At 57.9% G+C, this 18,086-nt stretch overlaps 1 protein-coding gene across 6 annotated transcripts in view; it reads right to left on the bottom strand.

Moving 5' to 3' along the window:
* The window catches only part of LOC138657981 (tropomyosin beta chain-like), a 118,429-nt gene that overhangs the window by 83,078 nt on the left and 17,265 nt on the right, over positions 1 to 18,086 (bottom strand). The window contains exon 1 of one of the 6 annotated variants that reach the window (XM_069745610.1): positions 4,748 to 4,829. The exons of 4 other annotated variants lie outside the window; for them this stretch is intronic. In XM_069745610.1, the coding sequence (XP_069601711.1) occupies positions 4,748 to 4,752 (5 nt within the window). In that variant the 5' untranslated portion in view covers positions 4,753 to 4,829. Of the gene's footprint in view, positions 1 to 4,699; positions 4,830 to 18,086 lie in introns of those variants that run through there. One more of the 6 variants, XM_069745613.1, reaches the window with a different exon arrangement.

Below are 18,086 nucleotides of genomic sequence, written 5' to 3'. Positions count from 1 at the left end.
ATACCACCAAAGCTTATAGAGCGTGCATAGTCCGGCGATACATGTGAACACACTGGAAGATTAGTAGAGTGTGCAGAGACCAACAACCCAAGTGAGCATGCCAGCAGAAGTAGGAGAGCGCGCAGAGACCAGCGACACAAGAGCTCATTAGCTAAATTAGCAGAGCACGCAGACTCCAGGGGTACAAGAGAGCGAACCAGCAGAATTAGGAGAGCGTGCAGAGATAGCCAATACAGGAGAGTGTATTAGCAAAATGATGAGAGATCAGCGACACAGGAGACGGTACCACCAGAATTACGAAAGCGCGCAAAGTCCAGCGGCACAAGTGAGCGTACCGCAGAATTAGGAGAAAGTGCAGAGATGGGTGACAAAGCCTACACGCAAAATAAGGAGAAAGTGTGCAAAAACTGGTGACACAAGAGAGCGCAGCAGCAGAATTAGGAGAGCGTGCAAAGACCGGTAATACAAGAGAGCGCACCAACAGAATTAGGAGAGCGTGCAAAGACCGGTAATACAAGAGAGCGCAGCAGCAGAATTAGGAGAGCGTGCAAAGACCGGTAATACAAGAGAGCGCAGCAACAGAATGAGGAGAGAGTGCAAAGACCGGTAATACAAGAGAGCGCACCAACAGAATTAAGAGAACATGCCAAGACCGGTAATACAAGAGAGCGCACCAACAGAATGAGGAGAGAGTGCAAAGACCGGTAATACAAGAGAGCGCAGCAGCAGAATTAGGAGAGCGTGCAAAGACCGGTAATACAAGAGAGCGCACCAACAGAATTAGGAGAGCGTGCAAAGACCGGTAATACAAGAGAGCGCACCAACAGAATTAAGAGAACATGCCAAGACCGGTAATACAAGAGAGCGCACCAACAGAATGAGGAGAGCGTGCAAAGACCGGTAATACAAGAGAGCGCAGCAGCAGAATTAGGAGAGCGTGCAAAGACCGGTAATACAAGAGAGCGCAGCAGCAGAATTAGGAGAGCGTGCAAAGACCGGTAATACAAGAGAGCGCAGCAGCAGAATTAGGAGAGCGTGCAAAGACCAGTAATACAAGAGAGCGCACCAACAGAATTAAGAGAACATGCCGAGACCGGTAATACAAGAGAGCGCACCAACAGAATGAGGAGAGAGTGCAAAGACCGGTAATACAAGAGAGCGCAGCAGCAGAATTAGGAGAGCGTGCAAAGACCGGTAATACAAGAGAGCGCAGCAGCAGAATTAGGAGAGCGTGCAAAGACTGGTAATACAAGAGAGTGCACCAACAGAAGAGAACATGCCGAGACCGGCAATACAAGAGAGCGCAGCAGCAGAATTAGGAGAGAGTGCAAATACCGGTAATACAAGAGAGCACCAACAGAATTAGGAGAGAGTGCAAAGACCGGTAATACAAGAGAGCGCAGCAGCAGAATTAGGAGAGCGTGCAAAGACTGGTAATACAAGAGAGTGCACCAACAGAAGAGAACATGCCGAGACCGGCAATACAAGAGAGCGCAGCAGCAGAATTAGGAGAGAGTGCAAATACCGGTAATACAAGAGAGCACCAACAGAATTAGGAGAGAGTGCAAAGATCGGTAATACAAGAGAGCGCAGCAGCAGAATTAGGAGAGCGTGCAAAGACTGGTAATAAAAGAGAGCGCACCAACAGAATTAGGAGAGCGTGCAAAGACCGGTAATACAAGAGAGTGCAGCAGAAGAATTAGGAGAGCGTGCAAAGACCGGTAATACAAGAGAGCGCACCAACAGAATTAAGAGAACATGCCGAGACCGGTAATACAAGAGAGCGCACCAACAGAATGAGGAGAGAGTGCAAAGACCGGTAATACAAGAGAGCGCAGCAGCAGAATTAGGAGAGCGTGCAAAGACCGGTAATACAAGAGAGCGCAGCAGCAGAATTAGGAGAGCGTGCAAAGACCGGTAATACAAGAGAGCGCAGCAGCAGAATTAGGAGAGCGTGCAAAGACCGGTAATACAAGAGAGCACCAACAGAATTAGGAGAGCGTGCAAAGACCGGTAATACAAGAGAGCACCAACAGAATTAAGAGAACATGCCGAGACCGGTAATACAAGAGAGCGCAGCAGCAGAATTAGGAGAGCGTGCAAAGACCGGTAATACAAGAGAGCACCAACAGAATTAGGAGAGCGTGCAAAGACCGGTAATGCAAGAGAGCACCAACAGAATTAAGAGAACATGCCGAGACCGGTAATACAAGAGAGCGCAGCAGCAGAATTAAGAGAACATGCCGAGACCGGTAATACAAGAGAGCGCAGCAGCAGAATTAGGAGAGCGTGCAAAGACCGGTAATAAAAGAGAGCACCAACAGAATTAAGAGAGAGTGCAAAGACCGGTAATACAAGAGAGCACCAACAGAATTAAGAGAGAGTGCAAAGACCGGTAATACAAGAGAGGGCAGCGGCAGAATTAGGAGAGAGTGCAAATACCGATGTTACAAGAGTGCGCACCACCAGAGAGAGAAGAGAGTGCAGTGACCAGTGATACAAGAGAGCACACCACCAGAACAAGGCGAGAGTGCAGAGACCAGTGATAGAAGAGAGTGCACCTTCAGAAAAAGAAGAGCGCGCAGAGACTAGCGATAGAAGAGAGCACACAAGAGTGAGAAGAGTGTGCAGAGATTGACGAAATAAGAGAACGATCTACTAGAGCGAGAAGACAATGTGGAGACAAGCGAGAAAAGAGAGCGCACCTGCGGAATAAGGAAAGATCACTCGGATCAGTAATAAAAGAGAGCGCACCAGGAGAACAAGGAGAGAGTGCAGGGACAAACGATACAAGACAGAGCACCATCAGCACAAGGAAAGAGTGCAGAGACCAGCAACGCAAGAGAGCGCAGCAGTATAAATAGCAGAGAGCAACAAGAAATCTATAATGTTCACCACCAGAGCAGAGCGATCCGAGAAGGTGAGGTAGTAGTCACCTGCAGTCCTATGTAACACCACAGATAACACAGGGATAACTCCTCCTCACATCCCCCACCAGGTGCCCCTCTCCTCCTCACATCCCCCACCAGGCTCCCCTCTCCTCCTCACATCCCCCACCAGGCTCCCCTCTCCTCCTCACCTCCTTTCCAGGTGCCCCTCTCCTCCTCACATCCCCCACCAGGTGCCCCTCTCCTCCTCACATCCCCCACCAGGTGCCCCTCTCCTCCTCACATCCCCCACCAGGCTCCCCTCTCCTCCTCACATCCCCCACCAGGCTCCCCTCTCCTCCTCACCTCCTCTCCAGGCTCCCCTCTCCTCCTCACATCCCCCACCAGGCTCCCCTCTCCTCCTCACATCCCCCACCAGGCGCCCCTCTCCTCCTCACATCCCCCACCAGGCGCCCCTCTCCTCCTCACATCCCCCACCAGGCGCCCCTCTCCTCCTCACATCCCCCACCAGGCGCCCCTCTCCTCCTCACATCCCCCACCAGGCGCCCCTCTCCTCCTCACATCCCCCACCAGGCGCCCCTCTCCTCCTCACATCCCCCACCAGGCTCCCCTCTCCTCCTCACCTCCTCTCCAGGTGCCCCTCTCCTCCTCACATCCCCCACCAGGCTCCCCTCTCCTCCTCACATCCCCCACCAGGCGCCCCTCTCCTCCTCACATCCCCCACCAGGCGCCCCTCTCCTCCTCACATCCCCCACCAGGCGCCCCTCTCCTCCTCACATCCCCCACCAGGTGCCCCTCTCCTCCTCACATCCCCCACCAGGCTCCCCTCTCCTCCTCACATCCCCCACCAGGTGCCCCTCTCCTCCTCACATCCCCCACCAGGCTCCCCTCTCCTCCTCACCTCCTCTCCAGGTGCCCCTCTCCTCCTCACATCCCCCACCAGGTGCCCCTCTCCTCCTCACATCCCCCACCAGGCTCCCCTCTCCTCCTCACATCCCCCACCAGGTGCCCCTCTCCTCCTCACATCCCCCACCAGGTGCCCCTCTCCTCCTCACATCCCCCACCAGGCTCCCCTCTCCTCCTCACATCCCCCACCAGGTGCCCCTCTCCTCCTCACCTCCTTTCCAGGCGCCCCTCTCCTCCTCACATCCCCCACCAGGCGCCCCTCTCCTCCTCACATCCCCCACCAGGCTCCCCTCTCCTCCTCACCTCCTCTCCAGGTGCCCCTCTCCTCCTCACATCCCCCACCAGGCTCCCCTCACCTCCTCACATCCCCCACCAGGTGCCCCTCTCCTCCTCACCTCCTCTCCAGGTGCCCCTCTCCTCCTCACATCCCCCACCAGGCGCCCCTCTCCTCCTCACATCCCCCACCAGGCGCCCCTCTCCTCCTCACATCCCCCACCAGGCTCCCCTCTCCTCCTCACATCCCCCACCAGGTGCCCCTCTCCTCCTCACATCCCCCACCAGGCTCCCCTCTCCTCCTCACATCCCCCACCAGGTGCCCCTCTCCTCCTCACCTCCTTTCCAGGCGCCCCTCTCCTCCTCACATCCCCCACCAGGCTCCCCTCTCCTCCTCACATCCCCCACCAGGTGCCCCTCTCCTCCTCACATCCCCCACCAGGCTCCCCTCTCCTCCTCACATCCCCCACCAGGTGCCCCTCTCCTCCTCACCTCCTTTCCAGGCGCCCCTCTCCTCCTCACATCCCCCACCAGGCGCACCCTCACCTCCTCTCCAGGCGCCCCTCGCACCTCCCCCACCAGGTGCCCCTCTCCTCCTCACCTCCCCCACCAGGTGCCCCTCTCCTCCTCACCCTCCACCAGCTGCCCTCCATCGGTCCCCAGGTGCCACCAGGCTGTACCTCATCTTGTGTCCCGGCAGCAGCTGTAGTTGCCAGAGCACATCTGTGTCTTCTGCAGGCTGCGATCGTCCTCCCTGATGTAATGACCACCCCCAGTATCCTCCTCTCCACCCATCATCCTCCCGCTCCACCCCTCCCCTCCTGTACACTCGTTATAAGGAGTCACACAACTCCCATCATTCCATCTATAGACATAATGCTGCACTCACTGCCATTCACCCCCCGGCAATAGAGTCATGTCCGTCTCCACCGCTGACCATGGCCCCTAGTCAGACTGCAGAGTCACAGAGGAGACTGAGGACTGCCAAGTGTCCAACCCCCGCGCTCCACTACTGTGCCTCCCCTGCGCTCCACTACTGTGCCTCCCCTGCGCTCCACTACTGTGCCTCCCCTGCGCTCCACTACTGTGCGCCTCCCCTGCGCTCCACTACTGTGCGCCTCCCCTGCGCTCCACTACTGTGCGCCTCCCCTGCGCTCCACTACTGTGCGCCTCCCCTGCGCTCCACTACTGTGCGCCTCCCCTGCGCTCCACTACTGTGCGCCTCCCCTGCGCTCCACTACTGTGCGCCTCTCCTGCGCTCCACTACTGTGCGCCTCCCCTGCGCTCCACTACTGTGCGCCTCTCCTGCACTCCACTACTGTGCTCCTCTCCTGCACTCTACTACTGTGCGCCTCCCCTGCGCTCCACTACTGTGCTCCTCTCCTGCACTCTACTACTGTGCGCCTCCCCTGCGCTCCACTACTGTGCGCCTCCCCTGCGCTCCACTACTGTGCGCCTCCCCTGCGCTCCACTACTGTGCTCCTCTCCTGCGCTCCACTACTGTGCGCCTCCCCTGCGCTCCACTACTGTGCGCCTCCCCTGCGCTCCACTACTGTGCGCCTCCCCTGCGCTCCACTACTGTGCGCCTCCCCTGCGCTCCACTACTGTGCGTCTCCCCTGCGCTCCACTACTGTGCCTCCCCTGCGCTCCACTACTGTGCGCCTCCCCTGCGCTCCACTACTGTGCTCCTCTCCTGCGCTCCACTACTGTGCTCCTCTCCTGCACTCCACTACTGTGCGCCTCCCCTGCGCTCCACTACTGTGCGCCTCCCCTGCGCTCCACTACTGTGCCTCCCCTGCGCTCCACTACTGTGCTCCTCTCCTGCGCTCCACTACTGTGCTCCTCTCCTGCACTCCACTACTGTGCGCCTCCCCTGCACTCCACTACTGTGCTCCTCCCCTGCGCTCCACTACTGTGCGCCTCCCCTGCACTCCACTACTGTGCGCCTCCCCTGCGCTCCACTACTGTGCGCCTCCCCTGCACTCCACTACTGTGCTCCTCTCCTGCGCTCCACTACTGTGCTCCTCTCCTGCACTCCACTACTGTGCGCCTCCCCTGCACTCCACTACTGTGCCTCCCCTGCACTCCACTACTGTGCCTCCCCTGCGCTCCACTACTGTGCGCCTCCCCTGCGCTCCACTACTGTGCCTCCCCTGCGCTCCACTACTGTGCGCCTCCCCTGCGCTCCACTACTGTGCGCCTCCCCTGCACTCCACTACTGTGCCTCCCCCGCGCTCCACTACTGTGCGCCTCCCCTGCGCTCCACTACTGTGCGCCTCCCCTGCGCTCCACTACTGTGCGCCTCCCCTGCGCTCCACTACTGTGCGCCTCCCCTGCGCTCCACTACTGTGCCTCCCCTGCGCTCCACTACTGTGCGCCTCTCCTGCGCTCCACTACTGTGCCTCCCCTGCGCTCCACTACTGTGCGCCTCCCCTGCACTCCACTACTGTGCACCTCCCCTGCGCTCCACTACTGTGCACCTCTCCTGCGCTCCACTACTGTGCTCCTCTCCTGCACTCCACTACTGTGCCTCCCCTGCGCTCCACTACTGTGCGCCTCCCCTGCGCTCCACTACTGTGCACCTCTCCTGCGCTCCACTACTGTGCTCCTCTCCTGCACTCCACTACTGTGCCTCCCCTGCGCTCCACTACTGTGCACCTCCCCTGCGCTCCACTACTGTGCACCTCTCCTGCGCTCCACTACTGTGCACCTCTCCTGCGCTCCACTACTGTGTGCACCTCTCCTGCACTCCACTACTGTGAGCCTCCCCTGCGCTCCACTACTGTGCACCTCTCCTGCGCTCCACTACTGTGCACCTCTCCTGCGCTCCACTACTGTGCACCTCTCCTGCACTCCACTACTGTGCTCCTCTCCTGCGCTCCACTACTGTGCGCCTCTCCTGCACTCCACTACTGTGCACCTCTCCTGCGCTCCACTACTGTGCTCCTCTCCTGCGCTCCACTACTGTGCACTTCTCCTGCGCTCCACTACTGTGCGCCTCTCCTGCACTCCACTACTGTGCACCTCTCCTGCGCTCCACTACTGTGCGCCTCTCCTGCACTCCACTACTGTGCACCTCTCCTGCGCTCCACTACTGTGCTCCTCTCCTGCGCTCCACTACTGTGCTCCTCTCCTGCACTCCACTACTGTGCGCCTCCCCTGCGCTCCACTACTGTGCGCCTCCCCTGCGCTCCACTACTGTGCCTCCCCTGCGCTCCACTACTGTGCTCCTCTCCTGCACTCCACTACTGTGCCTCCCCTGCGCTCCACTACTGTGCGCCTCCCCTGCGCTCCACTACTGTGCACCTCCCCTGCGCTCCACTACTGTGCACCTCTCCTGCGCTCCACTACTGTGCACCTCTCCTGCGCTCCACTACTGTGCACCTCTCCTGCACTCCACTACTGTGAGCCTCCCCTGCGCTCCACTACTGTGCACCTCTCCTGCGCTCCACTACTGTGCACCTCTCCTGCGCTCCACTACTGTGCACCTCTCCTGCACTCCACTACTGTGCTCCTCTCCTGCGCTCCACTACTGTGCGCCTCTCCTGCGCTCCACTACTGTGCAACTCTCCTGCACTCCACTACTGTGCTCCTCTCCTGCGCTCCACTACTGTGCACCTCTCCTGCACTCCACTACTGTGCGCCTCCCCTGCGCTCCACTACTGTGCTCCTCTCCTGCACTCCACTACTGTGCGCCTCCCCTGCACTCCACTACTGTGCTCCTCCCCTGCGCTCCACTACTGTGCGCCTCCCCTGCACTCCACTACTGTGCGCCTCCCCTGCACTCCACTACTGTGCGCCTCCCCTGCACTCCACTACTGTGCTCCTCTCCTGCGCTCCACTACTGTGCACCTCTCCTGCACTCCACTACTGTGCACCTCCCCTGCGCTCCACTACTGTGCTCCTCTCCTGCACTCCACTACTGTGCGCCTCCCCTGCACTCCACTACTGTGCTCCTCCCCTGCGCTCCACTACTGTGCGCCTCCCCTGCACTCCACTACTGTGCGCCTCCCCTGCACTCCACTACTGTGCGCCTCCCCTGCACTCCACTACTGTGCTCCTCTCCTGCGCTCCACTACTGTGCTCCTCTCCTGCACTCCACTACTGTGCGCCTCCCCTGCACTCCACTACTGTGCCTCCCCTGCACTCCACTACTGTGCCTCCCCTGCGCTCCACTACTGTGCGCCTCCCCTGCGCTCCACTACTGTGCCTCCCCTGCGCTCCACTACTGTGCGCCTCCCCTGCGCTCCACTACTGTGCGCCTCCCCTGCACTCCACTACTGTGCCTCCCCCGCGCTCCACTACTGTGCGCCTCCCCTGCGCTCCACTACTGTGCGCCTCCCCTGCGCTCCACTACTGTGCGCCTCCCCTGCGCTCCACTACTGTGCGCCTCCCCTGCGCTCCACTACTGTGCCTCCCCTGCGCTCCACTACTGTGCGCCTCTCCTGCGCTCCACTACTGTGCCTCCCCTGCGCTCCACTACTGTGCGCCTCCCCTGCACTCCACTACTGTGCACCTCCCCTGCGCTCCACTACTGTGCACCTCTCCTGCGCTCCACTACTGTGCTCCTCTCCTGCACTCCACTACTGTGCCTCCCCTGCGCTCCACTACTGTGCGCCTCCCCTGCGCTCCACTACTGTGCACCTCCCCTGCGCTCCACTACTGTGCACCTCTCCTGCGCTCCACTACTGTGCACCTCTCCTGCGCTCCACTACTGTGCACCTCTCCTGCACTCCACTACTGTGAGCCTCCCCTGCGCTCCACTACTGTGCACCTCTCCTGCGCTCCACTACTGTGCACCTCTCCTGCGCTCCACTACTGTGCACCTCTCCTGCACTCCACTACTGTGCTCCTCTCCTGCGCTCCACTACTGTGCGCCTCTCCTGCACTCCACTACTGTGCACCTCTCCTGCGCTCCACTACTGTGCTCCTCTCCTGCGCTCCACTACTGTGCACCTCTCCTGCGCTCCACTACTGTGCGCCTCTCCTGCACTCCACTACTGTGCACCTCTCCTGCGCTCCACTACTGTGCGCCTCTCCTGCACTCCACTACTGTGCACCTCTCCTGCGCTCCACTACTGTGCTCCTCTCCTGCGCTCCACTACTGTGCTCCTCTCCTGCACTCCACTACTGTGCGCCTCCCCTGCGCTCCACTACTGTGCGCCTCCCCTGCGCTCCACTACTGTGCCTCCCCTGCGCTCCACTACTGTGCTCCTCTCCTGCACTCCACTACTGTGCCTCCCCTGCGCTCCACTACTGTGCGCCTCCCCTGCGCTCCACTACTGTGCACCTCCCCTGCGCTCCACTACTGTGCACCTCTCCTGCGCTCCACTACTGTGCACCTCTCCTGCGCTCCACTACTGTGCACCTCTCCTGCACTCCACTACTGTGAGCCTCCCCTGCGCTCCACTACTGTGCACCTCTCCTGCGCTCCACTACTGTGCACCTCTCCTGCGCTCCACTACTGTGCACCTCTCCTGCACTCCACTACTGTGCTCCTCTCCTGCGCTCCACTACTGTGCGCCTCTCCTGCGCTCCACTACTGTGCAACTCTCCTGCACTCCACTACTGTGCTCCTCTCCTGCGCTCCACTACTGTGCACCTCTCCTGCACTCCACTACTGTGCGCCTCTCCTGCACTCCACTACTGTGCACCTCTCCTGCGCTCCACTACTGTGCGCCTCTCCTGCGCTCCACTACTGTGCACCTCTCCTGCACTCCACTACTGTGCTCCTCTCCTGCGCTCCACTACTGTGCACCTCTCCTGCACTCCACTACTGTGCGCCTCTCCTGCACTCCACTACTGTGCACCTCTCCTGCACTCCACTACTGTGCGCCTCTCCTGCACTCCACTACTGTGCACCTCTCCTGCGCTCCACTACTGTGCGCCTCTCCTGCGCTCCACTACTGTGCGCCTCCCCTGCGCTCCACTACTGTGCGCCTCTCCTGCGCTCCACTACTGTGCGCCTCTCCTGCGCTCCACTACTGTGTACCTCTCCTGCGCTCCACTACTGTGCGCCTCCCCTGCGCTCCACTACTGTGCGCCTCTCCTGCGCTCCACTACTGTGCGCCTCTCCTGCGCTCCACTAATGTGCACCTCTCCTGCGCTCCACTACTGTGCACCTCTCCTGCGCTCCACTACTGTGCACCTCTCCTGCACTCCACTACTGTGAGCCTCCCCTGCGCTCCACTACTGTGCACCTCTCCTGCGCTCCACTACTGTGCACCTCTCCTGCACTCCACTACTGTGCGCCTCTCCTGCACTCCACTACTGTGCACCTCTCCTGCGCTCCACTACTGTGCGCCTCTCCTGCGCTCCACTACTGTGCGCCTCCCCTGCGCTCCACTACTGTGCGCCTCTCCTGCGCTCCACTACTGTGCGCCTCTCCTGCACTTCACTACTGTGCACCTCTCCTGCACTCCACTACTGTGCGCCTCTCCTGCACTTCACTACTGTGCGCCTCTCCTGCACTTCTGTGCCTCCCCTGCGCTCCACTACTGTGCGCCTCTCCTGAACTTCTGTGCCTCCCCTGCGCTCCACTATAGTGCGCCTCTCCTGCACTTCTGTGCCTCCCCTGCGCTCCACTACTGTGCGCCTCTCCTGCACTTCTGTGCCTCCCCTGCGCTCCACTACTGTGCGCCTCTCCTGCACTTCTGTGCCTCCCTTGCGCTCCACTACTGTGCTCCTCTCCTACACTTCTGTGCCTCTCCTGCGCTCCACTACTGTGCGCCCCTCCTGCACTTCTGTGCCTCCCCTGCGCTCCACTACTGTGTGCCTCTCCTGCAGTTCTATGCCTCCCCTGCGCTCCACTACTGTGCGCCTCTCCTGCAGTTCTGTGCCTCAGCTGTGCTCCACTACTGTGCGCCTCTCCTGCAGTTCTGTGCCTCCCCTGCGCTCCACTACTGTGCGACTCTCCTGCACTTCTGTGCCTCCCCTGCGCTCCACTACTGTGCGCCTCTCCTGTTCTCCACTACTGTGCGCCTCCCCTGCGCTCCACTACTGTGCGCCTCTCCTGCACTTCTGTGTCTCCCCTGCGCTCCACTACTGTGCACCTCCCATGCACTCCACTACTGTGTACCTCTCCTGCGCTCCACTAATGTGCGCCTCTCCTGCACTTCTGTGCCTCCCCTGCGCTCCACTACTGTGCGCCTCCCCTGCACTCCACTACTGTGCTCCTCTCCTGCACGCCACTACTGTGTACCTCTCCTGCGCTCCACTACTGTGCGCCTCTCCTACACTTCTGTGCCTCCCCTGCGCTCCACTACTGTGCGCCTCTCCTGCACTTCTGTGCCTCCCCTGCGCTCCACTACTGTGCGCCTCTCCTGCAGTTCTGTGCCTCCCCTGCGCTCCACTACTGTGTGCCTCTCCTGCAGTTCTGTACCTCCCCTGCGCTCCACTACTGTGCGCCTCTCCTGCACTTCTGTGCCTCCCCTGCGCTCCACTACTGTGCGCCTCTCCTGCGCTGCACTACTGTGCGCCTCCCCTGCGCTCCACTACTGTGCGCCTCTCCTGCACTTCTGTGCCTCCCCTGCGCTCCACTACTGTGCGCCTCTCCTGCAGTTCTGTGCCTCCCCTGCGCTCCACTACTGTGCGCCTCTCCTGCACTTCTGTGCCTCCCCTGCGCTCCACTACTGTGCGTCTCTCCTGCACTCCACTACTGTGCTCCTCTCCTGCGCTCCACTACTGTGCTCCTCTCCTGCACTCCACTACTGTGCTCCACTCCTGCGCTCCACTACTGTGTACCTCTCCTGCACTCCACTACTGTGTACCTCTCCTGCGCTCCACTAATGTGCGCCTCTCCTGCACTTCTGTGCCTCCCCTGCGCTCCACTACTGTGCGTCTCTCCTGCACTCCACTACTGTGCGTCTCTCCTGCACTCCACTAATCTGCGCCTCCCCTGCGCTCCACTACTGTGCGCGTCTCCTGCACTCCACTACTGTGCGTCTCTCCTGCACTCCACTAGTGTGCGTCTCACCTGCACTCCACTACTGTGCATCTCTCCTGCACTCCAGTAGTGTGCTCCTCTCCTGCACTCCACTACTGTGCTCCTCTCCTGCGCTCCACTAATCTGCGCCTCCCCTGCGCTCCACTACTGTGCGCCTCTCCTTCGCTCCACTACTGTGCACCTCTCCTGCACTCCACTACTGTGCGCCTCCCCTGCGCTCCACTAATCTGCGCCTCCCCTGCGCTCCACTACTGTGCGCCTCTCCTGCGCTCCACTACTGTGCGTCTCTCCTGCACTCCACTACTGTGCGTCTCTCCTGCACTCCACTAGTGTGCGTCTCTCCTGCACTCCACTACTGTGCGCCTCTCCTGTTCTCCACTACTGTGCGCCTCCCCTGCGCTCCACTACTGTGCGCCTCTCCTGCACTTCTGTGCCTCCCCTGCGCTCCACTACTGTGCACCTCCCCTGCACTCCACTACTGTGTACCTCTCCTGCGCTCCACTAATGTGCGCCTCTCCTGCACTTCTGTGCCTCCCCTGCGCTCCACTACTGTGCGCCTCCCCTGCACTCCACTACTGTGCTCCTCTCCTGCACGCCACTACTGTGTACCTCTCCTGCGCTCCACTACTGTGCGCCTCTCCTACACTTCTGTGCCTCCCCTGCGCTCCACTACTGTGCGCCTCTCCTGCACTTCTGTGCCTCCCCTGCGCTCCACTACTGTGCGCCTCTCCTGCAGTTCTGTGCCTCCCCTGCGCTCCACTACTGTGTGCCTCTCCTGCAGTTCTGTACCTCCCCTGCGCTCCACTACTGTGCGCCTCTCCTGCACTTCTGTGCCTCCCCTGCGCTCCACTACTGTGCGCCTCTCCTGCGCTGCACTACTGTGCGCCTCCCCTGCGCTCCACTACTGTGCGCCTCTCCTGCACTTCTGTGCCTCCCCTGCGCTCCACTACTGTGCGCCTCTCCTGCAGTTCTGTGCCTCCCCTGCGCTCCACTACTGTGCGCCTCTCCTGCACTTCTGTGCCTCCCCTGCGCTCCACTACTGTGCGTCTCTCCTGCACTCCACTACTGTGCTCCTCTCCTGCGCTCCACTACTGTGCTCCTCTCCTGCACTCCACTACTGTGCTCCTCTCCTGCGCTCCACTACTGTGTACCTCTCCTGCACTCCACTACTGTGTACCTCTCCTGCGCTCCACTAATGTGCGCCTCTCCTGCACTTCTGTGCCTCCCCTGCGCTCCACTACTGTGCGTCTCTCCTGCACTCCACTACTGTGCGTCTCTCCTGCACTCCACTAATCTGCGCCTCCCCTGCGCTCCACTACTGTGCGCGTCTCCTGCACTCCACTACTGTGCGTCTCTCCTGCACTCCACTAGTGTGCGTCTCACCTGCACTCCACTACTGTGCGTCTCTCCTGCACTCCAGTAGTGTGCTCCTCTCCTGCACTCCACTACTGTGCTCCTCTCCTGCGCTCCACTAATCTGCGCCTCCCCTGCGCTCCACTACTGTGCGCCTCTCCTTCGCTCCACTACTGTGCACCTCTCCTGCACTCCACTACTGTGCGCCTCCCCTGCGCTCCACTAATCTGCGCCTCCCCTGCGCTCCACTACTGTGCGCCTCTCCTGCGCTCCACTACTGTGCGTCTCTCCTGCACTCCACTACTGTGCGTCTCTCCTGCACTCCACTAGTGTGCGTCTCTCCTGCACTCCACTACTGTGCGCCTCTCCTGTTCTCCACTACTGTGCGCCTCTCCTGCACTTCTGTGCCCCCCTGCGCTCCACTACTGTGCACCTCCCCTGCACTCCACTACTGTGTACCTCTCCTGCGCTCCACTAATGTGCGCCTCTCCTGCACTTCTGTGCCTCCCCTGCGCTCCACTACTGTGCGCCTCCCCTGCACTCCACTACTGTGCTCCTCTCCTGCACGCCACTACTGTGTACCTTTCCTGCGCTCCACTACTGTGCGCCTCTCCTACACTTCTGTGCCTCCCCTGCGCTCCACTACTGTGCGCCTCTCCTGCACTTCTGTGCCTCCCCTGCGCTCCACTACTGTGCGCCTCTCCTGCAGTTCTGTGCCTCCCCTGCGCTCCACTACTGTGTGCCTCTCCTGCAGTTCTGTACCTCCCCTGCGCTCCACTACTGTGCGCCTCTCCTGCACTTCTGTGCCTCCCCTGCGCTCCACTACTGTGCGCCTCTCCTGCGCTGCACTACTGTGCGCCTCCCCTGCGCTCCACTACTGTGCGCCTCTCCTGCACTTCTGTGCCTCCCCTGCGCTCCACTACTGTGCGCCTCTCCTGCACTTCTGTGCCTCCCCTGCGCTCCACTACTGTGCGCCTCTCCTGCAGTTCTGTGCCTCCCCTGCGCTCCACTACTGTGCGCCTCTCCTGCACTTCTGTGCCTCCCCTGCGCTCCACTACTGTGCGTCTCTCCTGCACTCCACTACTGTGCTCCTCTCCTGCGCTCCACTACTGTGCTCCTCTCCTGCACTCCACTACTGTGCTCCTCTCCTGCGCTCCACTACTGTGTACCTCTCCTGCACTCCACTACTGTGTACCTCTCCTGCGCTCCACTAATGTGCGCCTCTCCTGCACTTCTGTGCCTCCCCTGCGCTCCACTACTGTGCGTCTCTCCTGCACTCCACTACTGTGCGTCTCTCCTGCACTCCACTAATCTGCGCCTCCCCTGCGCTCCACTACTGTGCGCGTCTCCTGCACTCCACTACTGTGCGTCTCTCCTGCACTCCACTAGTGTGCGTCTCTCCTGCACTCCACTACTGTGCGTCTCTCCTGCACTCCACTACTGTGCTCCTCTCCTGCGCTCCACTAATCTGCGCCTCCCCTGCGCTCCACTACTGTGCGCCTCTCCTTCGCTCCACTACTGTGCACCTCTCCTGCACTCCACTACTGTGCGCCTCCCCTGCGCTCCACTAATCTGCGCCTCCCCTGCGCTCCACTACTGTGCGCCTCTCCTTCGCTCCACTACTGTGCACCTCTCCTGCGCTCCACTACTGTGCGCCTCCCCTGCGCTCCACTAATCTGCGCCTCCCCTGCGCTCCACTACTGTGCGCCTCTCCTTCGCTCCACTACTGTGCACCTCTCCTGCGCTCCACTACTGTGCGTCTCTCCTGCACTCCACTACTGTGCGTCTCTCCTGCACTCCACTAGTGTGCGTCTCTCCTGCACTCCACTACTGTGCTCCTCTCCTGCGCTCCACTACTGTGCTCCTCTCCTGCGCTCCACTAATCTGCGCCTCCCCTGCGCTCCACTACTGTGCGCCTCTCCTTCGCTCCACTACTGTGCACCTCTCCTGCGCTCCACTACTGTGCGTCTCTCCTGCACTCCACTACTGTGCGTCTCTCCTGCACTCCACTAGTGTGCGTCTCTCCTGCACTCCACTACTGTGCTCCTCTCCTGCGCTCCACTACTGTGCTCCTCTCCTGCGCTCCACTAATCTGCGCCTCCCCTGCGCTCCACTACTGTGCGCCTCTCCTTCGCTCCACTACTGTGCTCCTCTCCTGCACTTCTGTGCCTTCAGTGAGGCGAGATGGTATAATACAGGTGGTGATATCAGAAAGGAACCCAACATGGGAGACATACAGTTATATGAAAAAGTTTGGGCACCCCTATAAATCTTAAGCTTAATGTTTTCTTAAAATCGGTTTTTTTGCCACAGCTATTTCAGTTTCATATATCTAATAACTATTGGACACAGTAATGTTTCTGCCTTGAAATGAGGTTTATTGTTCTAACAGAAAATGTGCAATCTGCACTCAAACTAAATTTGACAGGTGCATAAGTATGGGCACCCCACCAGAAAAGTGACATTAATATTTAGTAGATCCTCCTTTTGCAAAAATAACAGCCTCTAGTCGCTTCCTGTAGCTTTTAACGAGTTCCTGGATCCTGGATGAAGGTATATTTGACCATTCCTCTTTACAAAACAATTCCAGTTCAGTTAAGTTTGATGGTCGCCGAGCATGGACAGCCCTCTTCAAATAATCCCACAGATGTTCAATGATATTCAGGTCTGGGGACTGGGATGGCCATTCCAGAACAGTGTAATTGTTCCTCTGCATGAATGCCTGAGTAGATTTGGAGCGGTGTTTTGGATCATTGTCTTGTTGAAAGATCCATCCCCTGTGTAACTTCAACTCTGTCACTGATTCATGAACATTATTGTCAAGAATCTGCTGATACTGAGAGGAATCCATGCATCCCTCAACTTTAACAAGACTCCCAGTGCCGGCATTGGCCACACAGCCCCAAAGCATGATGGAACCTCCATCAAATTTTACTGTGGGTAGCAAGTGTTTTTCTTGGAATGCTGTTTTTTGGCCGCCATGCAGAACGCCTTTTTGTATGACCAAACAACTCAATCTTGGTTTCATCAGTCCACAGGACCTTCTGCTTTTGCATACCTCAGCCGACTCTGTTTGTGGCGTGTTTGCAGAAACGGCTTCTTTCGCATCACTCTCCCATACAGCTTCTCCTTGTGCAAAGTGCGTTGTATAGTTGACCGATGCACAGTGACACCATCTGCAGCAAGTTGATGCTGCAGCTCTCTGGAGGTGGTCTGAGGATTGTCCTTGACTGATCTCACCATTCTTCTTCTCTGCCTTTCTGATGTTTTTCTTGGCCTGCCACTTCTGGCCTTAACATGAACTGTACCTGTGTTCTTCCATTTCCTTACTACGTTCCTCACAGTGGAAATTGACAGGTTAAATCTCTGAGACAGCTTTTTGTATCCTTCCCCTGAACAACTATGTTGAATAATCTTTGTTTTCAGATCATTAGACAGTTGTTTTGAGGAGCCCATGATGCCGCTCTTCAGAGGAGATTCAAACAGGAGAACAACTTGCAAGTGGCCACTTTAAGTAGCTTTTCTCATGATTGCATACACCTGGCTATGAAGTTCAAAGCTCAATGAGGTTAGAAAACCAAAAAAAGTGCTTTAGTAAGTCAGTAAAAGTAGGTAGGAGTATTTAAAACTGTGTCCAAAAGTTATTAGATATATGAAACTGAAATAGCTGTTGCAAAAAAAACAATTTTTATAAAACATTAAGCTTAAGATTAATAGGGGTGCCCAAACTTTTTCATATAACTTTATATACCAGGAAGGAGCTCAGGATGGAGACAAATATACAAGGAAGGAACCCGGGATGGGGGACATTACTACATAATGGAGAGCACATCACGTACGCCCTTACAGGATTTAGAACACTAGTAGGGTCCTGTGGTGAAATATATATATACTGTATATATATATATATGCAGTGACCTATGTATAGATATTGTGTGACTAGTAACATATGTCCTGAAGGCTGCAGATCTCACCCCTGTGTTAATATGCATTTTCCGGAGACAAGCAGACTTCGGTCTTCAAATCTCACCAGGGGGTCTAGCTAGGACCAAGAACATAGTAACATAGTAACATAGTAAGGCCGAAAAAAGACATTTGTCCATCCAGTTCAGCCTATATTCCATCATAATAAATCCCCAGATCTACGTCCTTCTACAGAACCTAATAATTGTATGATACAATATTGTTCTGCTCCAGGAAGACATCCAGGCCTCTCTTGAACCCCTCGACTGAGTTCGCCATCACCACCTCCTCAGGCAAGCAATTCCAGATTCTCACTGCCCTAACAGTAAAGAATCCTCTTCTATGTTGGTGGAAAAACCTTCTCTCCTCCAGACGCAAAGAATGCCCCCTTGTGCCCGTCACCTTCCTTGGTATAAACAGATCCTCAGCGAGATATTTGTATTGTCCCCTTATATACTTATACATGGTTATTAGATCGCCCCTCAGTCGTCTTTTTTCTAGACTAAATAATCCTAATTTCGCTAATCTATCTGGGTATTGTAGTTCTCCCATCCCCTTTATTAATTTTGTTGCCCTCCTTTGTACTCTCTCTAGTTCCATTATATCCTTCCTGAGCACCGGTGCCCAAAACTGGACACAGTACTCCATGTGCGGTCTAACTAGGGATTTGTACAGAGGCAGTATAATGCTCTCATCATGTGTATCCAGACCTCTTTTAATGCACCCCATGATCCTGTTTGCCTTGGCAGCTGCTGCCT

This window comes from Ranitomeya imitator, chromosome 1, assembly GCF_032444005.1.
Source record: "Ranitomeya imitator isolate aRanImi1 chromosome 1, aRanImi1.pri, whole genome shotgun sequence".
Taxonomy (NCBI): domain Eukaryota; kingdom Metazoa; phylum Chordata; class Amphibia; order Anura; family Dendrobatidae; genus Ranitomeya; species Ranitomeya imitator.
This window is presented reverse-complemented; position numbering and strand designations above follow the sequence as displayed.